Source organism: Hippopotamus amphibius, chromosome 1, assembly GCF_030028045.1.
Source record: "Hippopotamus amphibius kiboko isolate mHipAmp2 chromosome 1, mHipAmp2.hap2, whole genome shotgun sequence".
In the NCBI taxonomy this organism is placed as follows: domain Eukaryota; kingdom Metazoa; phylum Chordata; class Mammalia; order Artiodactyla; family Hippopotamidae; genus Hippopotamus; species Hippopotamus amphibius.
The window spans coordinates 68,553,299-68,572,660 of NC_080186.1; the positions used below are offsets into that span (position 1 = coordinate 68,553,299).

Below are 19,362 nucleotides of genomic sequence, written 5' to 3' on the forward strand. Positions count from 1 at the left end.
CACATCCTCCAGGAAGCACCTTGTTTAAAGATGAGTTTCAGAATGTTTGGTTGTTGTTGCTGTAAGACAACTATAATGTGTAATGTATGTATCAGCTAGGACTCTTTTGGCTGCAGATGACCAAAACATAATCCAAACCTGCAGACATGAAAGAGAGGGATTTACTGGCTTATACACTCAAACCACAGAGGAAGGTAGGCTGGCTTCAGGAATGGCTGGTCTCAGCACTAGAGCACTGTCCAGGCCCTTGATTGAGCTCTGCAACTGGTTTTTGCCTCCCTCAACGTGTTGGTCTCTTTCTCTCTGGGGAACATGGCCACTGACACCCAGAGAATATCTCGACATCTCTACCACTAAAAAGAAAAGAGGGTCTTTCTCACGGCATCACACAGGAAAACAATAAACTCTGGGAAGAGTTAAGAATGGCTCATCTTGGGCCACGTGCCCACCCCTTGACCTGTCACGCGACTGGTCAATCACCGGCCTGAATTTTCTGCTCACTCCTGCAGTCAGAAGGGAAGGGATTGTTTCTGTAATAAAGGGACGTGGCGAGCATAAAACACACTATATACACTTAACCAGATTATTATATATATTAACCGTTTTATTCATATAAGATATATGTATATAGTCTATGTGTGTTTGTATTTAAGAAATTTTCAATTGTCCTGTGCGCACGTATGCATGTAGACATTGCACGCATGTATGTGCATATGTGTGTCTTTGCTGTGTGTTTGTATATACGGGTTCATGAATATGGATGGATGCATACAGTGTACATATTTATTACTGTTCTGCAGGTAAGAGTATAGTTTTTCCTTTTTCAGGGATCCCATGCACATAACCCAGACTGCAATTACCCAGTGAGTGCTCCTATCCCCTAGAGCACGCTGCATTCCACACAGATTGGCCTACGTGTCGCCCCTACATGTGTTTGATTTCCTTTCCTGGAAAGTCAGAGGAACGTGCAGGCCTACGGCAGTGCCTCAGGGGCCCCTTGGGCATGGGGTCCACTTGCATGTTAGGGGTACACAGAGTGTAGCATTATTAGAAGTGACCTCATATATAGTGTTCGCGGCATCAGGACCAAGGTAAGAGCACTCCAAAACTGGGTAACCAACCACACAATATGAGGAGCTGGGAGATTAGAACTAGGGGTAATGAAACCAGAGAGAGGTTAGAAATGAAATCAACAGAGGGTGAGGCAGTGATGATTCCTAGTGCAGACAGTAGTTTACTGTGGCTTTTTGTGTAGTGCTCTTGGCCTACTGGGAGTGGTAGGAGCTGAAGGAAAATGGACAGTGCATATTCAGAACTTCCACTTTTTGCTCTTTTACCAAACTCTACTTTCTCTTTTTTCTCTATGCTATCCAAATCCTTACCCTACACACATGTCTCACCTCTCCCACAAAGGCTTTCTGGAATTATAACCCACAGCACTGTCTGCCCCTCTCATTTGGCTGTGGAGCTTAGATTACTTTGAGACCCGGCCACTGTTTGGGAGCTGCTCTTTCACAACCAGATTGAGAAAATAATCTTGTCCTCACTCAATAAATATATGCCATCATACTTAGGAAAGAGAGAAATTATCTTCAAAATGATGAATCCAATATGCACATGCCAAACAAGTAATCTTTGTTATATATTCATTTAGTTGTTTCCTTTTCTATAACAAGCTAATAGTTGAAAGTTATTTTGCTTTATGATTATACAAAAGGAATGTTCAGATTTTAATTAACAATTAAATTGATCAGTTTTAAACTTTTGGAACATATATTTGCATATAATTGCTCTCAATATACTTATGTAAAATCCAAAGCCTATATCCCCAAATATAGAAAACCTATTCATGTCAGCTTTAGTTACATGTGTACATTTATCTGAATGTGTGGAGTGTGTGCTTTTATTGCCAGGAAAGTCAGCTGTGTTTCTTAATTGTCGCTATAACCACAATTCGGGAAATTCTACTGCAACATCAATATGTTATGCACATCTTTAATTAGGCTAGTGTGGCCTGTCTGTCACAGCAACCGATCCTAAGTATTCTTATTTAGTCTACTTGAGGCTTTAAAATGTTCTCATTTTTCAAAGAGACATATTTTGGCCTCATTAAATTGTTAAGCAAATCAATATACAGCTTTACAACTTGACGGCTATGTTCTAGAAATCCTGTGCTTCTTCACTGGGCGCATCTTCAGCACCACCTGAAAGGGCACTCTGCCCCACATACTGGAAGTCCTCTGCAGCTCTGGTGTGTTAGGGCTCTCTTATCAGATCCAAGGGAGACATCTGTCACCCCCCTGATCACTAGGAAGGGTGGCATCTTATTAATCCCCAGAGCTTGATTCTCTTATCTAGCAGTTAATGCAAATAAGTTGCAGGTTGCTTGCTCTGAGCGATGTCTTCACACCAGGTCACCAACAAAAAAGACAACACAATGACTAATTCCGTGGTCTGGAAATCACAAATCGAATCTAGCCTAAAGTTCATTTCCTTCTCTTTCCTCAAAATCTGCCATGATCTCAACAATGATAAACAATGATCACCTGGAACCCAGCTCTGCAGTACCTTAGTCTTTTATATCTTCCTTCTGCCACAATTGATTTAAAATGAACAGTTAAAATTTGCATCAAAGAGAAAGCAGAGTTCCCAGGATATTGCCAACCACAGATACGTTTCTTTTTTTTGAAACACATATGGGTGTTACATGCTTTTTACAGTATCCAAGGTCATATGATAATATAGAAACTGCCATAAAGCTATAGCTGAAGTCCCTCAAATTCAGCCCTATTAAAATGGAAGGTGGTGGGCTTCCCTGGTGGTGCAATGGTTAAGAATCTGCCTGCCAATGCAGATGACACGGGTTCGAGACCTGGTCCAGGAAGATCCCACATGCTGTGGAGCAACTAAGCCCATATGCCACAACTACTGAAGCCCGCACGCCTAGAGCCCATGCTCTGCAACAAGAGAAGCCACCATGCACTGCAACGAAGAGTAGCCCCCACTCTCCGCAACTAGAGAAAGCCCTTGCACAGCAAGGAAGACCCAACACAGCCAATAAATAAATATATTTATTTATTTATTTTTAAAAAATGGAATGTTGCATTATTAATCAGTAGTGACATGAGAGGGCAAGTGTGAGCAGCTAGCTGGTCAGGGATTAAAGTAGGGGTGGGACACAGGGGAAGTACAGGATCTACTGCAAAATCTAAATCTTTCTTGGTCCCAGCTTCAGTACGGCACTACCTCCTGGTGCTTGTCAGCTCAAACATAAGTATTGATAAGGAATTCTGGGTTCTGTGGTCAGCAGGGAATTTCAGAATTTCAGCATTCACCAAGATAGTTGGCACTCATTTTGTTTCCCTGCTTCTCAAGATTTCTCCTCCCCCAAATATAAGAACTTTAGCCTATACTGGTTAGGAAGGGGAAGGAGGACAGGGCAAAAAACGGGAGCCAATCACCAACTGCATTAGATTTAGATTGTCATTATTATGGTGGGATGGGGATTTTCATTCTTTCAATTTAAATCCTCTAGATTAGTTCTTATAGTTTTCACTACATATTCCTTTTTATGAATCTGGAACAAGAAAAAAGAATACTCCAACTGTATGAAATATAAGCAAACCCATCTATTTATCTCTCCTGTGTTCTTTGTACTTTTACTTCTTGTACCTCCTTTGGGAACAGATCATTCAAAAACTAAGTGAACTGATAAAATGAAGCTGAGCTTGAACTAGGTATAATTTACGACATGGGAGGCCTTCACAAAGACTGTCTCAGATTCCTGAGACTGCTTATACTTCTGCTTGTGCCAAGCCAAAGGGACCAGAACTCATCTCATTTTTAAAGATAACAAGAGAGGGGCTTCCTAGGTGGCGCAGTGGTTGAGAATCCGCCTGCCAATGCAGGGGACACGGGTTTGATCCCTGCTCCAGGAAGATCCCACATGCCGCGGAGCAACAAAGCCTGTGCGCCACAACTATTGAGCCTGCGCTTTACAGCCCGTGAGCCACAACTATTGAGCCCATGTGCTGCAACTACTGAAGCCCACGCACCTAGAACCCATGCTGCGCAACAAGAGAAGCCATGGCAATGAGGAGCCTAAGCACCACAGTGAAGAGTAGCCCCCACTCACAGCAACTAAAAAAAAAGCCCACGCACAGCAAAAAAGACCCAACACAGCCAATAAATAAATAAATTTATAAAAAAAAGATAAATAAAAAAATAAAGATAAGAAGAGAATCAAAATTTTGCTTTCAAGCAACTCAGCTCTCCAGTGTCCACAAAATCTTCAACCTAATTCTGCCACGTGCACCCCTCATCTTTGTTTAGGCAGTAGTGGAGAGACATTCTTTCCTGTAAACATTTCTATTCATAAAATCTTTGTCTAGTGGCAGCAATGTCTGATCCAGCTGAAGCACCAGGCAATAAAACCACCATCAACAATGATCATGTTTGCAGATGCTCTAAGTCTGGAAATCATTGCTGGCATGTCTACATGTTTAAAAAAATTCTTGGACATCTGGTGGTTTCTAGAAAGCATGTACTTTCTTCTGAGAAATTTCTGAGAAAACCTCAAGGACCACGATCTTAAAATAAATAGATCATCTTGGCTACCACTTGACTCAGCTGAGCCATAGCTATTAACCCTTCTCCAGATTAGAATAGAGTGAATAGGCATACAGGATTGTGTGGTTATCTTCGAGGGCTACTATTATAGCTATTTGCCCCAGAACATCCAATCCACCACTTATTATTTTTGTTATATTACTTTGGCTCTTGAAGATTTTTCTTTCCGCCTCTAATAGTCTAATGCAACTATCTCTGGGAAGGCCTGCACTTGAAGCCATTATTTGGTGGGCACTAATGCACACAGCAGCTGAGGTAAGAGTAGAGCACAGACATGGGGGTGGAAAGGGTAGAATTTTGAGAAGGAAAGATGAAATCAACAAGGAGGGAGGTAAAGCTCCACCAAATTTTGTTTTCCTCCCAATTTAGCCTACAACTATCTGAGTTTGGAGGAAAATCTGTCATCTTTTGGAGTGTTATACATTGTTTTTCAACTTTCATGCAAAATTTTCTGCTTATCATCTATACTAATGTTACGGCATGGGGCCTCCCTTTCAATCATGTATAGACTAGAGGAATAAGTGACCTGTATATATGCTAGTTTTTGCATAAAATGAAATTGCCTATTTCAAATATTTCTACTTTATTTTAGATAGGTCAATATCCCCTTGCTTTTTTTAGTTAAATATTTCTTGCTGTCAAAGTGGATGAAATGCTTTGTGTGATTCCCAGTCAATAAATATCCTACTTGGGTTCAGAATGTATTTTTAATTTTTTATTACAAAATAGACATACAGAAAAGTGTATACAACATGAAAGTATATTTAATAAATATTCAGAATGTGAACCCTCATGTAACTTCCAGCTGGGTCAAGAGATAGGATGTAGCTGATATCTCAGAAACTCACAACTAATCACAAACCACACATTTCTCTCAGAGGTAACTGCTCTTCTCACTTATGTGATATTTAATTCCCTTGCTTTTTTTTTTTCCTTTTTAGTTCTACCTCCTATACATTTCCCTAAACAACATCATTTAGTTTTGCCTCTTGCTGTGATCTATAAATTGAATCACACTCTTTGTATTCTTTTATTTTTTCATCTTTTGCTCAAAATTATTTGTCTAAGATTCATATATGTTGTCACATATAGCTATAATTTCCTCATTTTCATTGACGTGTGGTATTTCAGTGTATGTAGCACAATTTTAACCATTCTCCTAGTGAGAGACACATGGTTGCTTCCAGGTTCTAGCTGTCACGAATGATGCTGCTATACATGTCATCCATGTCTCCGGTTGCACGTGCTCATGCGTGTATCTAGTGAACATATGAATGACTGGAAGTGCTGGGACATGGGGTACGCAGATCTTCAGCTTTACTCGATAATGGGAAGCTGTTTCTTCCAAAGTGGTTGTTCCAGCTACTTGTATATGAGTTCCTACTGTTCCACACCATCACCAACTTTTGGTATTGTCAGAGTCTTCATTTTTTGCCAGTCTGGTATTTAGTGGGCATTTATCTCCTTGTGCTTTTTTTCTTCCTTCTTATTGTGGAAAACTTTGATTTCTAACGAGATTGGGAACTCCTTCATATGTTTACTGCCCTGGATCCAATAAATTCCTTCAAATTTAAAGTCTGGTACTCTAGACTTTGGTATTTTGGTATTGTTCATGCTGAGCATTTCATGTAATAACTGATAAGTACAGAGACAGCAAAAGAAACTCATCCACTGAATATCAGTTTGGAACTGGGTACCTCATGCACTTTGTCCTATTTAATCCTCATAATAACTTGCTAGTTGATATTGTTTTTGTAAGTGTGAGAACCAGCACTCAAAGCACGCCTGTGTGTCTCTGTAGTCTAAAAACTCTTTCCAGTAATCATGTTTCCTCTCAAGAAATCACCTCCATAGGATCAAAATAATGATCAATATCCTGTAGTAAAGTCATTGTATTAAAAACTATACCAGCCTTTTCCGGCAAATGGCCTGAGGTGACCTCTAAAAATGGTTTGCTATTCACTTGACCCAGAAAACCCCACAAAGTCATGCAAGTCAAGAGGCTCAAATCTTCGCGTTCACTTTAAGAACACTCGTGAAACTGCCCAGGCCATTAAGGGTATGCATATCCGAAAAGCCACCAAGTATCTGAAGGATGTCACTTTAAAGAAACAATGCATGCCATTCCGTCGTTACAATGGTGGAGTTGGTAGGTGTGCCCAGGCCAAACAGTGGGGCTGGACACGGGGTCGGTGGCCCAAAAAGAGTGCTGAATTTTTACTGCACATGCTCAAAAATGCAGAGAGTAATGCTGAACTTAAGGGCTTAGATGTAGATTCTCTGGTCATTGAGCACATCCAGGTGAACAAAGGCCCCAAGATGTGGTGAAGGACTTACAGAGCTCATGGTCAGATTAACCCATACATGAGCTCTCCCTGCCACATTGAGATGATTCTTACTGAGAAAGAACAGATTGTTCCTAAACCAGAAGAGGAGGTTGCACAGAAGAAAAAGATATCCCAGAAGAAACTGAAGAAACAGAAACTTATGGCCCGGGAATAAATGCCACAAAAAAATAAATGCAAATGTAAAAGCAAAAAAAAAACAAAAACAAAAACAAAAACTATACCAAAAGAATTTCGAAGGTGGCTGGTTAATATGACTAATTAAATAACTGCAGCCCTGTTTTCCCCTTAACACTCCAAAATCCAATCCATTAATATTTAAACAAATGAAAGGCTCTTTGATATTTGGTTGGATTTCCCTCATGAGAGTAATTCGTGAGACAGGTAGTCACATGTTTCATTTTCTACCCATGACAGGCATTTGGAAATGATTAACACAATCCAGTAGAGTTACAGAATATTAAATGACAGCCAGACATAAAAGGAACAAAAGACAAGAGGGGGACAAGCTATTCTCTAAGAGATGCATTTTTATATAGGTAATCAATTTATTAGGGCACTCAACAAATTCAAGCAATAGACACTTAAAAAAATTAATTTAAAGCCAATTAAAGGATAAACATCAAGCAAGGCACCTGGAAATATTATATGTTATTAATGGTGCCTTTTTCTTTTTAACTATAAAGGTCTAACAAAAAGCCTGTAAATCCTGCAGATACAGAAACAATTTTCAAGGAATCAAATTAACCAGAAGCAATGACTCAGGCATGATACTGCCTATACAAAAGGGGATGGACCAAGACAGTTTTCAAATCCTTCCCTGATGCTAAGAATAACTCTTGGGATGGGAGTAGCATTCTGTGGGTAACTCTCCTTTCTAGCCTCTTTGCAAAAATGACCTTTCAACGGCATCTGATCCAAAACTCTTCCCAGTGATGTAGACACACTAATGATTTGTACCTTTGTCACCAACAACTTCCAACAGGCTTGGACTTGGCACTGATGAATATTAACCTCACATTCATCCCACTCCATTGAAACAAATAATGAAAACAATTTAATTAATCACTTCTCTACACTTCACACATTTTGCGAGGTTCATTTTATTTTTACTTCACTCCATGATACAAATCATTGCTTGCAAAAGTGCGGGCACAGTGTGCACTTCCTACTTGTCAATACACCTCCATCCTCTTCTGTACCACCAATTGGCTACAAAGATTTAGAGGTTCAGTGATTATAGGATTTGAATGATTTTAACCCCTTTAAATTTGGAAACTCTTTAAATCCCATTATCTCTGCAGCCACTGAGAATTTTTAAATCAGCTTGGCCTTTTCTAGCTCCAGGTCTAAGGATTACAGAGTTTTAAAGAGTGTAAATGCTTCTCTACAGTTCTACAAAAAGCTGTCCCCAACCAGCTGACCTCCAGGAAATAAAGCCAGCCAGTTCTCCAGCTGGTAACTGCTGATCAGAGTTTCTAAATGGAAAGATATGTATGTTATGCCACAAACCACCAGGAAAACAGGTAATTGCTTCCCCAACTCCACATGAAGCCAGTGAATCAGAAGATTTGACGCAGGAGGGGCAGCAGACGTTAGACATGTGTTAATAAATGTCTAAGAATGAGAAAACAGAAAATGTCAGGGGCCCAAAGAAGCTCACTGGGGCAGAAAGTAAGTTCAGTGATCGGAAGCCACCTTGCTCCTAAAGAAAAGCTGTTACCATGGATACCTTCAAACCCTATGTAACCCTCTGAGGTCTTACCTCTTGCGTCCTCACATTTATGTATCCATAGTGAGTTCGAAGGGGCCGCCTGTATGTGTAGGAGAATGGTATCCATTTTGCACCAGGTTGTCCAAAGCAGTTCAGTAGCAATGGGAAATTCACTTCATTTACAAGGCGCACAACCAGCAGGAAGAGGAACGCTGCTACGAAGCTCACTGCAATCACAGACTTTCTCTACAAAACATTCAAAACAAAAAGAAAGGAATGGATGACTTTCAATCAAAAGCAGTCTCTGAGATGTTCTTCCTCTCCCCTTCTCTTTCAAAGAGATCAAAGGATTTTGTCATTTAGGATATTTCACTTGGAGACAGAAAATAATCACTCGGTGACCAGGTTGTCCTAGTGTGCTGAGCCTCTGATAACAAACAGAGCAGATTTCTTGGATTATCTTTCCATCCCATCCCTATCCCTCCTTACCTTCCTATCTTCCTTGGTGACTCTTACTCAATGTTCAAAACCCAAATCAGACATTCCCACCTATAGGAAGCCTTTCCTAACTGCTCAACTGCCTCCCCACCATCATCCCCTCACCCGGAACCTATCTACCCTAATAGAGGTAAGAAGTCCCACCGTTCCAACTTTGAAGGCACTTCTACTTTTGTGCATTTTTCAGGATATAATTCCTTATGTGACTTTTCCTCCATGTAATTTTGAGTTCCTGGAGAACTGAGATCTTCTGTGCTGTACTGCTCTGTGTATCTCAGGTCCTTAGCACAGTGTCTTGCATACTGTAGGCACCCAACAAACACTTGAGTGAATGAATAAATGGATTTTTCATGTTCTTTTAGACCCAGTCTCATTACAAATCATTATTCTGTCTCTTTTTTTTTAATTTATTTTATTTTTTATTTATTGGCTGCATTGGGTCTTTGTTGCTGCGCACGGGCTTTCTGTAGTTAGGGAGAGCGGGGGCTACTCTTCATTTTGGTGTGCAGGCTTCTTATTGCTGTGGCTTCTCTTGTTGCACAGCATGGGCTCTAGGCACGTGGGCTTCAGTAGTTGTGGTGCGTGGGCTCATTCGTTGTGGCTCGAGGGCTCTAGAGCTCAGGTTTAATAGTTGTGGCGCCCGGGCTTAGTTGCTCCATAGCATGTGGGATGTTCCCGGACCAGGGCTCGAACCCATGTCCCCTGCATTGACAGGTGGATTTTTAACCACTGTGCCACCAGGAAAGCCCTATTCTGTTTCTTTATCTAGCACCGTCTACAGGCATGAAACTTTGTGCTATAGGATATGCAAAAGTAAGATTCAAAAAGCTAACAATAATAGCAGGAAAAAATCCACGTCAAGCAGCATGAGAACATCCCCTAAACATGTTGCCATTTAAACCAGAGTAGGAGCAACTGCATCTGACTGCCGTGGGGAAAGGAGAGATGTATTTGAGGTTGAGCTTGATAAAATGCATGCATTTTAATCAGTAGAGATGTGTGAGCAGAGTTTTCTAGGAAGAGGGAACAGAGTAAGGAGGCAAGAAAACATGAGGTTATTCAGAGCCACATAGCACTTTGTTTTACTGGGACACAGAGAAGAAGAAAAAGAAAGAGAGGAAAAGAAAATACAAATGATAACTTTATGGACTGTTTCAGATACCAAGCTGAGAAGTTTCTACTGAGTTTGTTAGATGATGGAAAAAGGAAGATTTTTGTTTGATTGTTTAGTTTTTGAAATATGACTGTTATAAGTTATAATCAAATGCCAGTGTTTAAGGTGCTTTGGAGCAGGGAGAAACCAAAGGTGGGAAGCAACTAGTTAGGACAGTATTCCAATTGACTAGGACAGAGGTAATGAGGGATGGAAACAAGAAAAGTTTCAGGGAGTGTAAAAAAAAGGAGAGAAAAGACGTGAAAAACTCAATTTAGGTGGAAGACAGAGAACCTGGCTACTGATTGGATAGAAGTGGCAGACGGAAAATTCAGAGACGTCTGATATGTTGAGTCCAGGTAACTGTAATAATATTGATCATATCAGGAGAAACCAGGGTGGTTAAGGCAGGAATTTATTTAAGAGAATAAGACAACAAAGCCCTTGGCTTTCTAAGTCCTTGCTTTCAAGGACTGATGGGTCACTGGGATGGAGCCGTCAAGAGGCCAGGTAGAAAGTCAAGTCTAGAACAAGAAGAAAGAGCAGAGCTGAGGGCAGATGTCAGGAACAACTCTGCCTTGTCTCCAGGGTGAAGATGTAACTGAAAGTAGGGGCCGGCTGCTCACCACTCAAAAGCCAATACAAAAGAGGCAAGGTTGATGGATAGGAACGTTTGCTTTATTTCGGATGCCAGCAACCGGGGTGGGGGGTGGCGCCTGTCCAAAGGCTGACTCCCCCCAACTGACAACCAGTGGGCAAGAGCTTTTAAAGATGGAGAGGAGGGGCTGCATGCAGAAGCAGCATGGGCAGCTCTGACAGTCATGTTGAAGTCAGTCATGCGGTGGTCTGACCAGCATCATCTTGATTGTTTTAGGTAGTCAGTCCGCAGTTCCAGGGTTGGTTTGTTCCCATTTCTTTGAGGCCAATTTTCGGAATTGTGGCAGCTTATGTCATGGCTACAGTCTGGCCATCATGTAGTTAACTTCTTCCACCTGGTGGGGGTTTCAGCATCTACAAGACAGCTCACAGGATACCGCTCAGAATATTACCTATAGCCCACGAAGAGGAACGAACGGTCCTTGACTATGTTTACTGACTAAACTATTATTGTTTAGTCTTATTGGACTGTTTTCCTTTGTTTCTGTATGTTCTCACTTCTCTGATGAAACTTATTCTTAGGCTAACGTTTTTCCACAGACAAAATATAAGCCGAGGACGTGGTGGGGAAGGGCCATAAGGTCCTGCTCCGTGTCAAAGACACAATGAAATACTCCTTCCTAAAGTTCGGCTTCGCCCCTGATTCTTCTTCAAACTTAAGGGAAACTAAGTAACTTTCTGAGAATGACTGAATGCTTGTTGGTGATGCTGTTGTGTTTTTAGCTCCCCACTTCCTGGTGGAATCAGCTTCCTTTTACTCTTGTCAAGAATGTCCCAAAGGAGAAAAGAAACCCAAAGGTGGCCCTTACATCCTCTTTGGTCATAGTCTCTGTAAGGGCAGCAGAACAAGGCCACGAAGTCAGACACCCAAAGGAAGTCTTCCGTCTCGCTCAGCTCCCACAATGTGTAAAAGCCCCATCCATCCCCCTGTCTCACCAGCCTAATTTTCCAATCACCTGAAAGTCCCTTGAGTTCTGCTTCCTCAAAACCCCTTATCTCACCAGTAACTACCACAGCCTTACCTCATTTAACCTTCTAATCATGAAAAACTGTTTTAATTTGCTTCTCTGTGGAGTCATTATGTCCACAACATTGCAATGTGTCAAGGTAACAGCTTAAATGAGGTGATGGATCTTACAAGTTTAAAGGGACACAGACCAGAACAGATGGCTAAATAAAAGCAAAGGGGCCAGTCACCCATTCGGTAAACAGGTAAGAACCTTTTTCATCGGTAGTTTGTTGCAAAACAGCAGTTTTCTTTGAAGGAGACCCAGACGGGATTTGTACCTTTGTCTGCTCCAGAGCCCAGCATGGCTCTCTGCTTCTCCAGCTGCCGCCTTGCATTGCATCGCATGGCTGGGGGTTTGGGGACAAAAGCATGGAGGGCCTTTCTAAATTCACTGATCTTGCATAGCAACACATACATAATGCATCCATGAGAGGAAAATAAATCAGCCATTTTGACAGAAACTTCAAAATGCAATGAAATCACAGCTGTAAAAGCCTGCTCCCTCGTAATCCATGTCTGCCTCCCATGTTCTATCAAAGGAAACCAAGTAATGAGCAGAGAGCAGATGAGGGGAGCTAATAGGAAGTGGAAGCCAGACACCGACCCCTCTGTGCTGGACCTGGATCACAGTCTGCAGTGGGCAGACAGGCTCCTTTCACAGCTCTGGCCTCCAGCCCCATTTCTGCTGCATTGTCTGAACCTGAGTCTTTGCCTCTCTTTACAGTTCCATATTCTTGTTTAACATGAACGCATTTCCAGAGTGCTGATATAAAAGCACCCTGAAATTTCACTAGAAAAGGTCTAACATCAAGCACATTCTGGACGCAAGGACAACGGAACTCAATGTGAAGTGCATTCTTCCAGTAGTCACTTCCGCCAGATCATGACCTTGAGCTTCAATAACTACAACAAAAACCATGGATGAGACTGCTCACAATCTACACACACCAGCAAGCAGTGAGAATGTGGATGTGTGTCTGTATAGGGATGTGGTAGTTGGGGAAGTAACAGAATACCAATATCCATGATATACATGAATATATTCACTCCTTCAAGTTGCATCTGCTCAGAGTCCACACTCTGTATAGACGTGGCAAGGTGCTGAGAAACAGAAATAAAACCATAAAAGACAGACAGACCATGCTTCCAAAGAGTCACCACTTAGTGCACCTGGCAAGTGAAGAGAAAATTATAACACCACATATCAAATGGGGTGTGGAGGTATGCACAGGGCACTGTGGCAGCCCAGAGGAAGGGGGCGAGGGGAGAGCTGTGCATGGGACAATGCAATGCTGTGCTTGTCTGAAGAGGCAATGTTCAAATGGAGTTCTAAAGAATGAGGAGGAGTTAGACAAGCGGAGATGGGAAGGCCATTCCCAGCGGAGGGAACAGCATAGGCAAAGGCACAGAAGTTTTTGAAAGGCCTTAATTTGGTCAGAAACGTGCACATCATTTGACAAAAACAATACATTTAATAAGTAGTGGGAGATATGCTGGGACGTGGACAAGGTTCAAATTGTAACAAAAAATAATAAGCGAAATGCGTTGTCAGATGCAATTATCTGTTCCATCGACTTTCCACTAGGTTAATGAAAGGATAAACGCATAAAAGTGCTATTTTATAACTCTAAAATATTCTTCACTTTCCAATCAAGTGAAAATGTGTCGATCACTTCACTTTATTCCAAATTACCATTTAACACACCACACCTTGTTTCTAGGTGTTTGACTTAAGTTTATCCCATCAGCTGCTTGTTCTTTTGACTGTTTTGAGTCCATCAACAGTCAACAAATTAGACTCTACATGTTTTCATATGTTACAACTAACAATTTGTTTATGGACGTGATCGCTGCTGCCTTTATTGAAGTAATCAGAGCATCCCCTAGATTCAACAACCAACAATTAGGTAAGAGAAAGCAACAGTAAGTACTTGTCAAGTTTATAATGTATAAGACTCAGTTCAACAAACTTTTTGTACTGCAGAAAACAGACATAAATTTAATAAGTCATTCCCCTAAGATCAGACTGTGAACATTAAATGATATAATAGGTTGAAAAAGCAGAGCACAGTTCTGGGCACACAGTGAGCACTCAAAAATGGAAGATGATGGAGGGACATACCATGTTCCTGGATTGGAAGAATCAACATCGTGAAAATGACTGTACTACCCAAAGCAATTTACAGATTCAATGCAATCCCGATCAAATTACCAATGGCATTTTTCACAGAACTAGAGCAAGAAATCTTACGATTTGTATGGAAACGCAAAAGACCCCGAATAGCCAAAGCAATCTTGAGAAGGAAAAATGGAGTTGGTGGAATCAGGCTTCCTGACTTCAAACTATACTACAAGGCCATAGTGATCAAGACAGTATGGTACTGGCACAAAAATAGAAAGGAAGATCAATGGAATAGAATAGAGAACTCAGAAGTAAGCCCAAACACATATGGGCACCTTATCTTTGACAAAGGAGGCACGAGTATACAATGGAAAAAAGACAGCCTCTTCAATAAGTGGTGCTGGGAAAATTGGACAGCAACATGTAAAAGAATGAAATTAGAACACTTCCTAACACCATACACAAAAATAAACTCCAAATGGATTAAAGACCTACATGTAAGGCCAGACACTATAAAACTCCTAGAGGAAAACATAGGCAGAACACTCTTTGACATACATCAAAGCAACATCCTTTTTGACCCACCTCCTAGAATCATGGAAATAAAATCAAGAATAAACGAATGGGACCTCATGAAACTTAAAAGCTTTTGCACAGCAAAAGAAACCATAAACAAGACTAAAAGGCAACCCTCAGAATGGGAAAAAATAATTGCCTATGAAACAACGGACAAAGGATTAACCTCCAAAATATACAAGCAGCTCATGCAGCTTCATACCAAAAAAGCAAATAACCCAATCCACAAATGGGCAGAAGACCTAAATAGACATTTCTCCAAAGAAGACATACAGATGGCCAACAAACACATGAAAAGATGCTCAACATCACTAATCATCAGAGAAATGCAAGTCAAAGCCACAATGAGGTATCACCTCACACCAATCAGAATGGCCATCATCACAAAGTCTGGAAACCACAAATGTTGGAGAGGGTGTGGAGAAAAGGGAACTCTCCTGCACTGTTGGTGGGACTGTAAGTTGGTACAGCCACTATGGAAAACAATTTGGAGGTTCCTTAAAAAACTACAAATAGAACTACCATATGATCCTGTCATCCCACTCCTGGGCATATACCCAAAGAAAACCATAATCCCAAAAGAAACTTGTACCATCATGTTTATTGCAGCACTCTTTACAATAGCCAGGACATGGAAGCAACCGAAATGCCCATCAACAAATGAATGGATACAGAAGATGTGGCATATATATACAATGGAATACTACTCAGCTATAAAAAGGGATGAGATGGAGCTATATGTAATGAGGTGGATAGAACTACAATCTCTCATACATAGTGAAGTAAGTCAGAAAGAGAAGGACAAATATTGTATGCTAACTCACATATACGGAATCTAAAAATGGTACTGATGAACTCAGTGACAAGAACAAGGAAGCAGATACAGAGAATGGACTGGAGAACTCGAGGTATGGGAGGGGGCGGGGGGTGAAGGGGAAACGGAGAAGAAGCGAGAGAATAGCACAGACATATATATACTACCAACTGCAAAATAGTCAGTGGGAAGTTGTTGTATAACAAAGGGAGTCCAACTTGAGGATGGAAGATGCCTTAGAGGACTGGGGCAGGGAGGGTGGGGGGGACTCGAGGGGGGGGCATCAAGGAAGGGAGGGAATATGGGGATATGTGTATAAAAACAGTTGATTGAACCTGGTGTACCCCCCCCAAAAAAAATAATAATAATAAAAAAAAAAAATGGAAGATGTCACTATTATGATATAACCACTAACTGTGAGATCCTTGGTGGACCTTAGCCAGTGGTGAGCACTTGGTGGGAACACATGATAAGAACTGAGAGATATCTTTTTCTTAAATATTCCAAGCAGCTGCAAACACTTGAACTATTCAGTACAACTCATCACACAAGCTCTGAGAGAATGTCACTGTGTCCAAATAGATCTGATGAATTGCTTTAGGGAAAGCTTTCTCCTTCTTTTGGGCAAGTCTGAAGGGGCCTTTAACAGCTGAGACATTTAGAATTTAATCCCCTCTGTGCTGCAAAAATATGCATCAAAAATGTGGCATTCCAGTTGCTCACTCTTTAGAGTAGGAATATCATTTATCAGACTTTATAGCAGAAATACCTATTTCAAAATAAAACCCACAGAGAATTCATGATTTAGGGAGAAAACAATTGCAGAGACTTGGACCCAGCAATTTTGCAACCTATATTAACATTTTTATGTTTTTATTCTTTTTACCACAGGCTTTAAACACAGAATAAATTCTTTAACTTTTAGTTCAGTCAGTTGCTAGATTTTTTGGGTTTCTTTTTCGTAAATGATAAAAAACAGTATAAAGGTGTATTTTTCTACTTAAATCATGTTATTTAATAACTTAATTAGTTGCTTACATGGTAAAATGGTGCACTTTTGTCCATATACTGTCATTTACTCAATAATAAATATGAAAGCACAGTATCAAGTGTATTATTTTTTACCATTGCTCAGTAACCTCACACATTGATGGGACCCTACTCATTGCTTATTTATTTACCTGATCAAATACAATCTCTTTTCCCATATAAAAAGTTGTGTCTTCAATGTAATTCTACCTTGTGCCATTGGCCAAGCTCCAGATCTGGCTCTCCCTGAATATAACAAAGCTTCATCACGTTTGTACAAGGATGAATTAGCAAAGCTCAGAGTATATAAATAAAACCTTCATTTGTTTCATTGTATTTATTGAATCAACAAACTGGATCCTGCTTGTTAAACTACAGCAAACTCTAGGGAAAATCTCACTCATGTGTTGGGGGGGATAAGAAAAGGAGCGTAAAAAAAGGTGGACAATCCTAGATTGGTGGAGTCCACATAGGAGTTTACCAAGGGCAGCCTTCGGCAGCATAGCTGGTAATAGATTCTTAGAGGCCATCAAGAAGAGAGTAGTGAATGTCAAATAAGGTCAGCTGGGAGAATGAGCAGCATTTCAGAATCCAGGAGGCTGATGAAGAACATGCAATAGGTAAAAGCAATATATTTTGAGAGCAGGCTTTGTAGAGGACTGAGGGAGTGAAGCTAGAGAGGCAGGAAGGGATCTGGTTACAGGAAGTTATTCTTCATGCCAAAGAGTCTGGACTTTTACTGTGGAATCCAAAGAAGAGGTCTAAGTATGGGGTAGAGAGGGTCAGACTTGAACATGGAAAGCTCACTCCAGAGGTGGTGTATTCAATGAATGAAGGGGAGAAAAAGACACTTCAGGAAAGACAATGATGAAAGCCAACAATGGACCACTTCTTCAGATATCACTAATGGACATTAAATTCTCAGTATGAAAATGGCAACTGCTACTTTCAGAGACTGGCTTTTCTTTTCCTAGTAGGGCTAGTGAGAATAAAGGCCAGATATAGCAGATATGGATGAATAATCATCACAGACTTAACAGAAGATAATATTTAATGGGTATTATTACTTGGAGAAATATTTCTGTAATCCCTACTTGAAGAAATAGAGATATAGAGAGGTTGAGTAACTTGGCCAAGGTCACAGAGCAAGAAAACAGTAAAGATGTTATTGAACTCAGATATTCTGACTCCAGAGTCTGTTTTAATGCATGAATTAACTAAGTTGTTAATTGTTAGTCATACCAACAGGAACACTCTTATAGGATTGGTTCAGAAATTTTTAAAACTGGTACTAGCCATAAGCAGATTTTGTAATACATTTTGTCAATAAACAAAATACCTAATTCATATGGAAAATTAAAAGGCTGATCTGAAGCATGGTAATTATATTTATTTCAAAATCAGTAATTTGTGGACAAATTTAATTCTGGCTCTATTCTCAGTATTAAAAAAAAAAACAACAACAACTACAGGGTACCATTGATTAGCACTAAGGGAAAATAAAGCAATTACTCTTCCACCTCTGCTAGAGAATATTAGGTACCGTTTGTCAATCAATAATATGGAGTCTTAATTCAGGTAGTTTATAGGAACTAACATGACAGAATGGGTATGTCTTCCTTTCTCAGTTCCACAATTCCATAATCTTTTTATTCAGTGAAGATGCACCCAAACAGCAAAATGTTGATGCTTTCTTCAAATAAATACACACATACACACATAAATATATGTGAATAAAATTAAAAATTTAAAGAATTTTTTAAAGTAGTAGAACATCTTCAATATGGTGATCTACTTTAAGAATTTGGAGACACATCAACACGTCACCTTTAGCCACAGGTACAGTCCAGTAAGAATTACAAATCCAGTAAACAAAAATCAAAGCAATAGAGTTCTCATGGGTACCCCCATTGTCATATATTAGTCTGTGCAAAACACTAGTCTTAGAGAAAAATTACAGATGGCCAAAATTTCTTCAGGGATTTTTTTTCCCCCAAAGGAGACTTCCTATAGCTGCAAATACCATCGAGAAGTTCAAGTTAATGTGAACATTAGAGCGTCAGATGGCATGATAAGAGGTCACACTGAACTTTCTAACACTTATTTTAAAACCTAATGAAAAATGTCAATGAGTTTTCAATATGCCTGCACATTTTTCCTATTTTATTTGAGGAGGGTATTTAGGTTTCCTGGCCTAATTTGATTTCAAAACAGCTACAATATCAAATAAAAACAATCATTGCTACATTCACTGAGTTTATTTAGTAAAATTATATAAAACTAGTTTTATATCATTTTGCTTCATATTTATCGTATTGCTTCAGCATATGTCCTTTCACGTAGCAGAAAAAAATCAAAGTTCTTCAGAAACACAAGATAGAGCTGAAGATGGATATTGATATGTAAAATGAAGGACCCAGCAAGCAAAGTCTCTCAGTGTGGCTGTACAGATAGACACAGAGAAATTTAATTCAAAAGTTTGGTTCTCATGGTGAGAATAGCAGAGATTGGGGCAGATGAACCTGAAGTTTGTTCTTTCTTCATTAAATCCTTGTACTTATGGGAAGAAATATGTCAACCCGCCTGTTGTCCTCTCCCTGTCCCCTGGAATTCTGTTGAAGGAAGAGAGGTGCTAGCTAACCAGGGACAATAAAGGTAATTAGGTCATCGGACCAGGTGCTTTTGTTTTATTCTCAGCCAACTTATAGTCTTCATTGGCCTTATTTGGTTTCTATCAACATCTGCTTGGCATCTTTCGCTCTTCAAGAGATGAGTTTGTCCTTTAGAATCCAATTCTTACTTTGTGCTTAGGACAC

At 40.2% G+C, this 19,362-nt stretch overlaps 1 protein-coding gene and 1 pseudogene across 7 annotated transcripts in view; one reads left to right on the plus strand and one right to left on the minus strand.

The window, feature by feature from the left end:
• ST6GALNAC3 (ST6 N-acetylgalactosaminide alpha-2,6-sialyltransferase 3) overlaps window positions 1-19,362 on the minus strand; it is a 636,206-nt gene that overhangs the window by 407,663 nt on the left and 209,181 nt on the right. For all 7 annotated transcript variants that reach the window (XM_057715919.1, XM_057715879.1, XM_057715870.1 and 4 more), the window contains exon 2: window positions 8,740-8,934. In XM_057715919.1, coding sequence (XP_057571902.1) covers window positions 8,740-8,934 — 195 coding nt within the window. The remainder of the gene's footprint in view (window positions 1-8,739; window positions 8,935-19,362) is intronic.
• Window positions 6,577-7,162, plus strand: LOC130840429 (60S ribosomal protein L17-like; annotated as a pseudogene).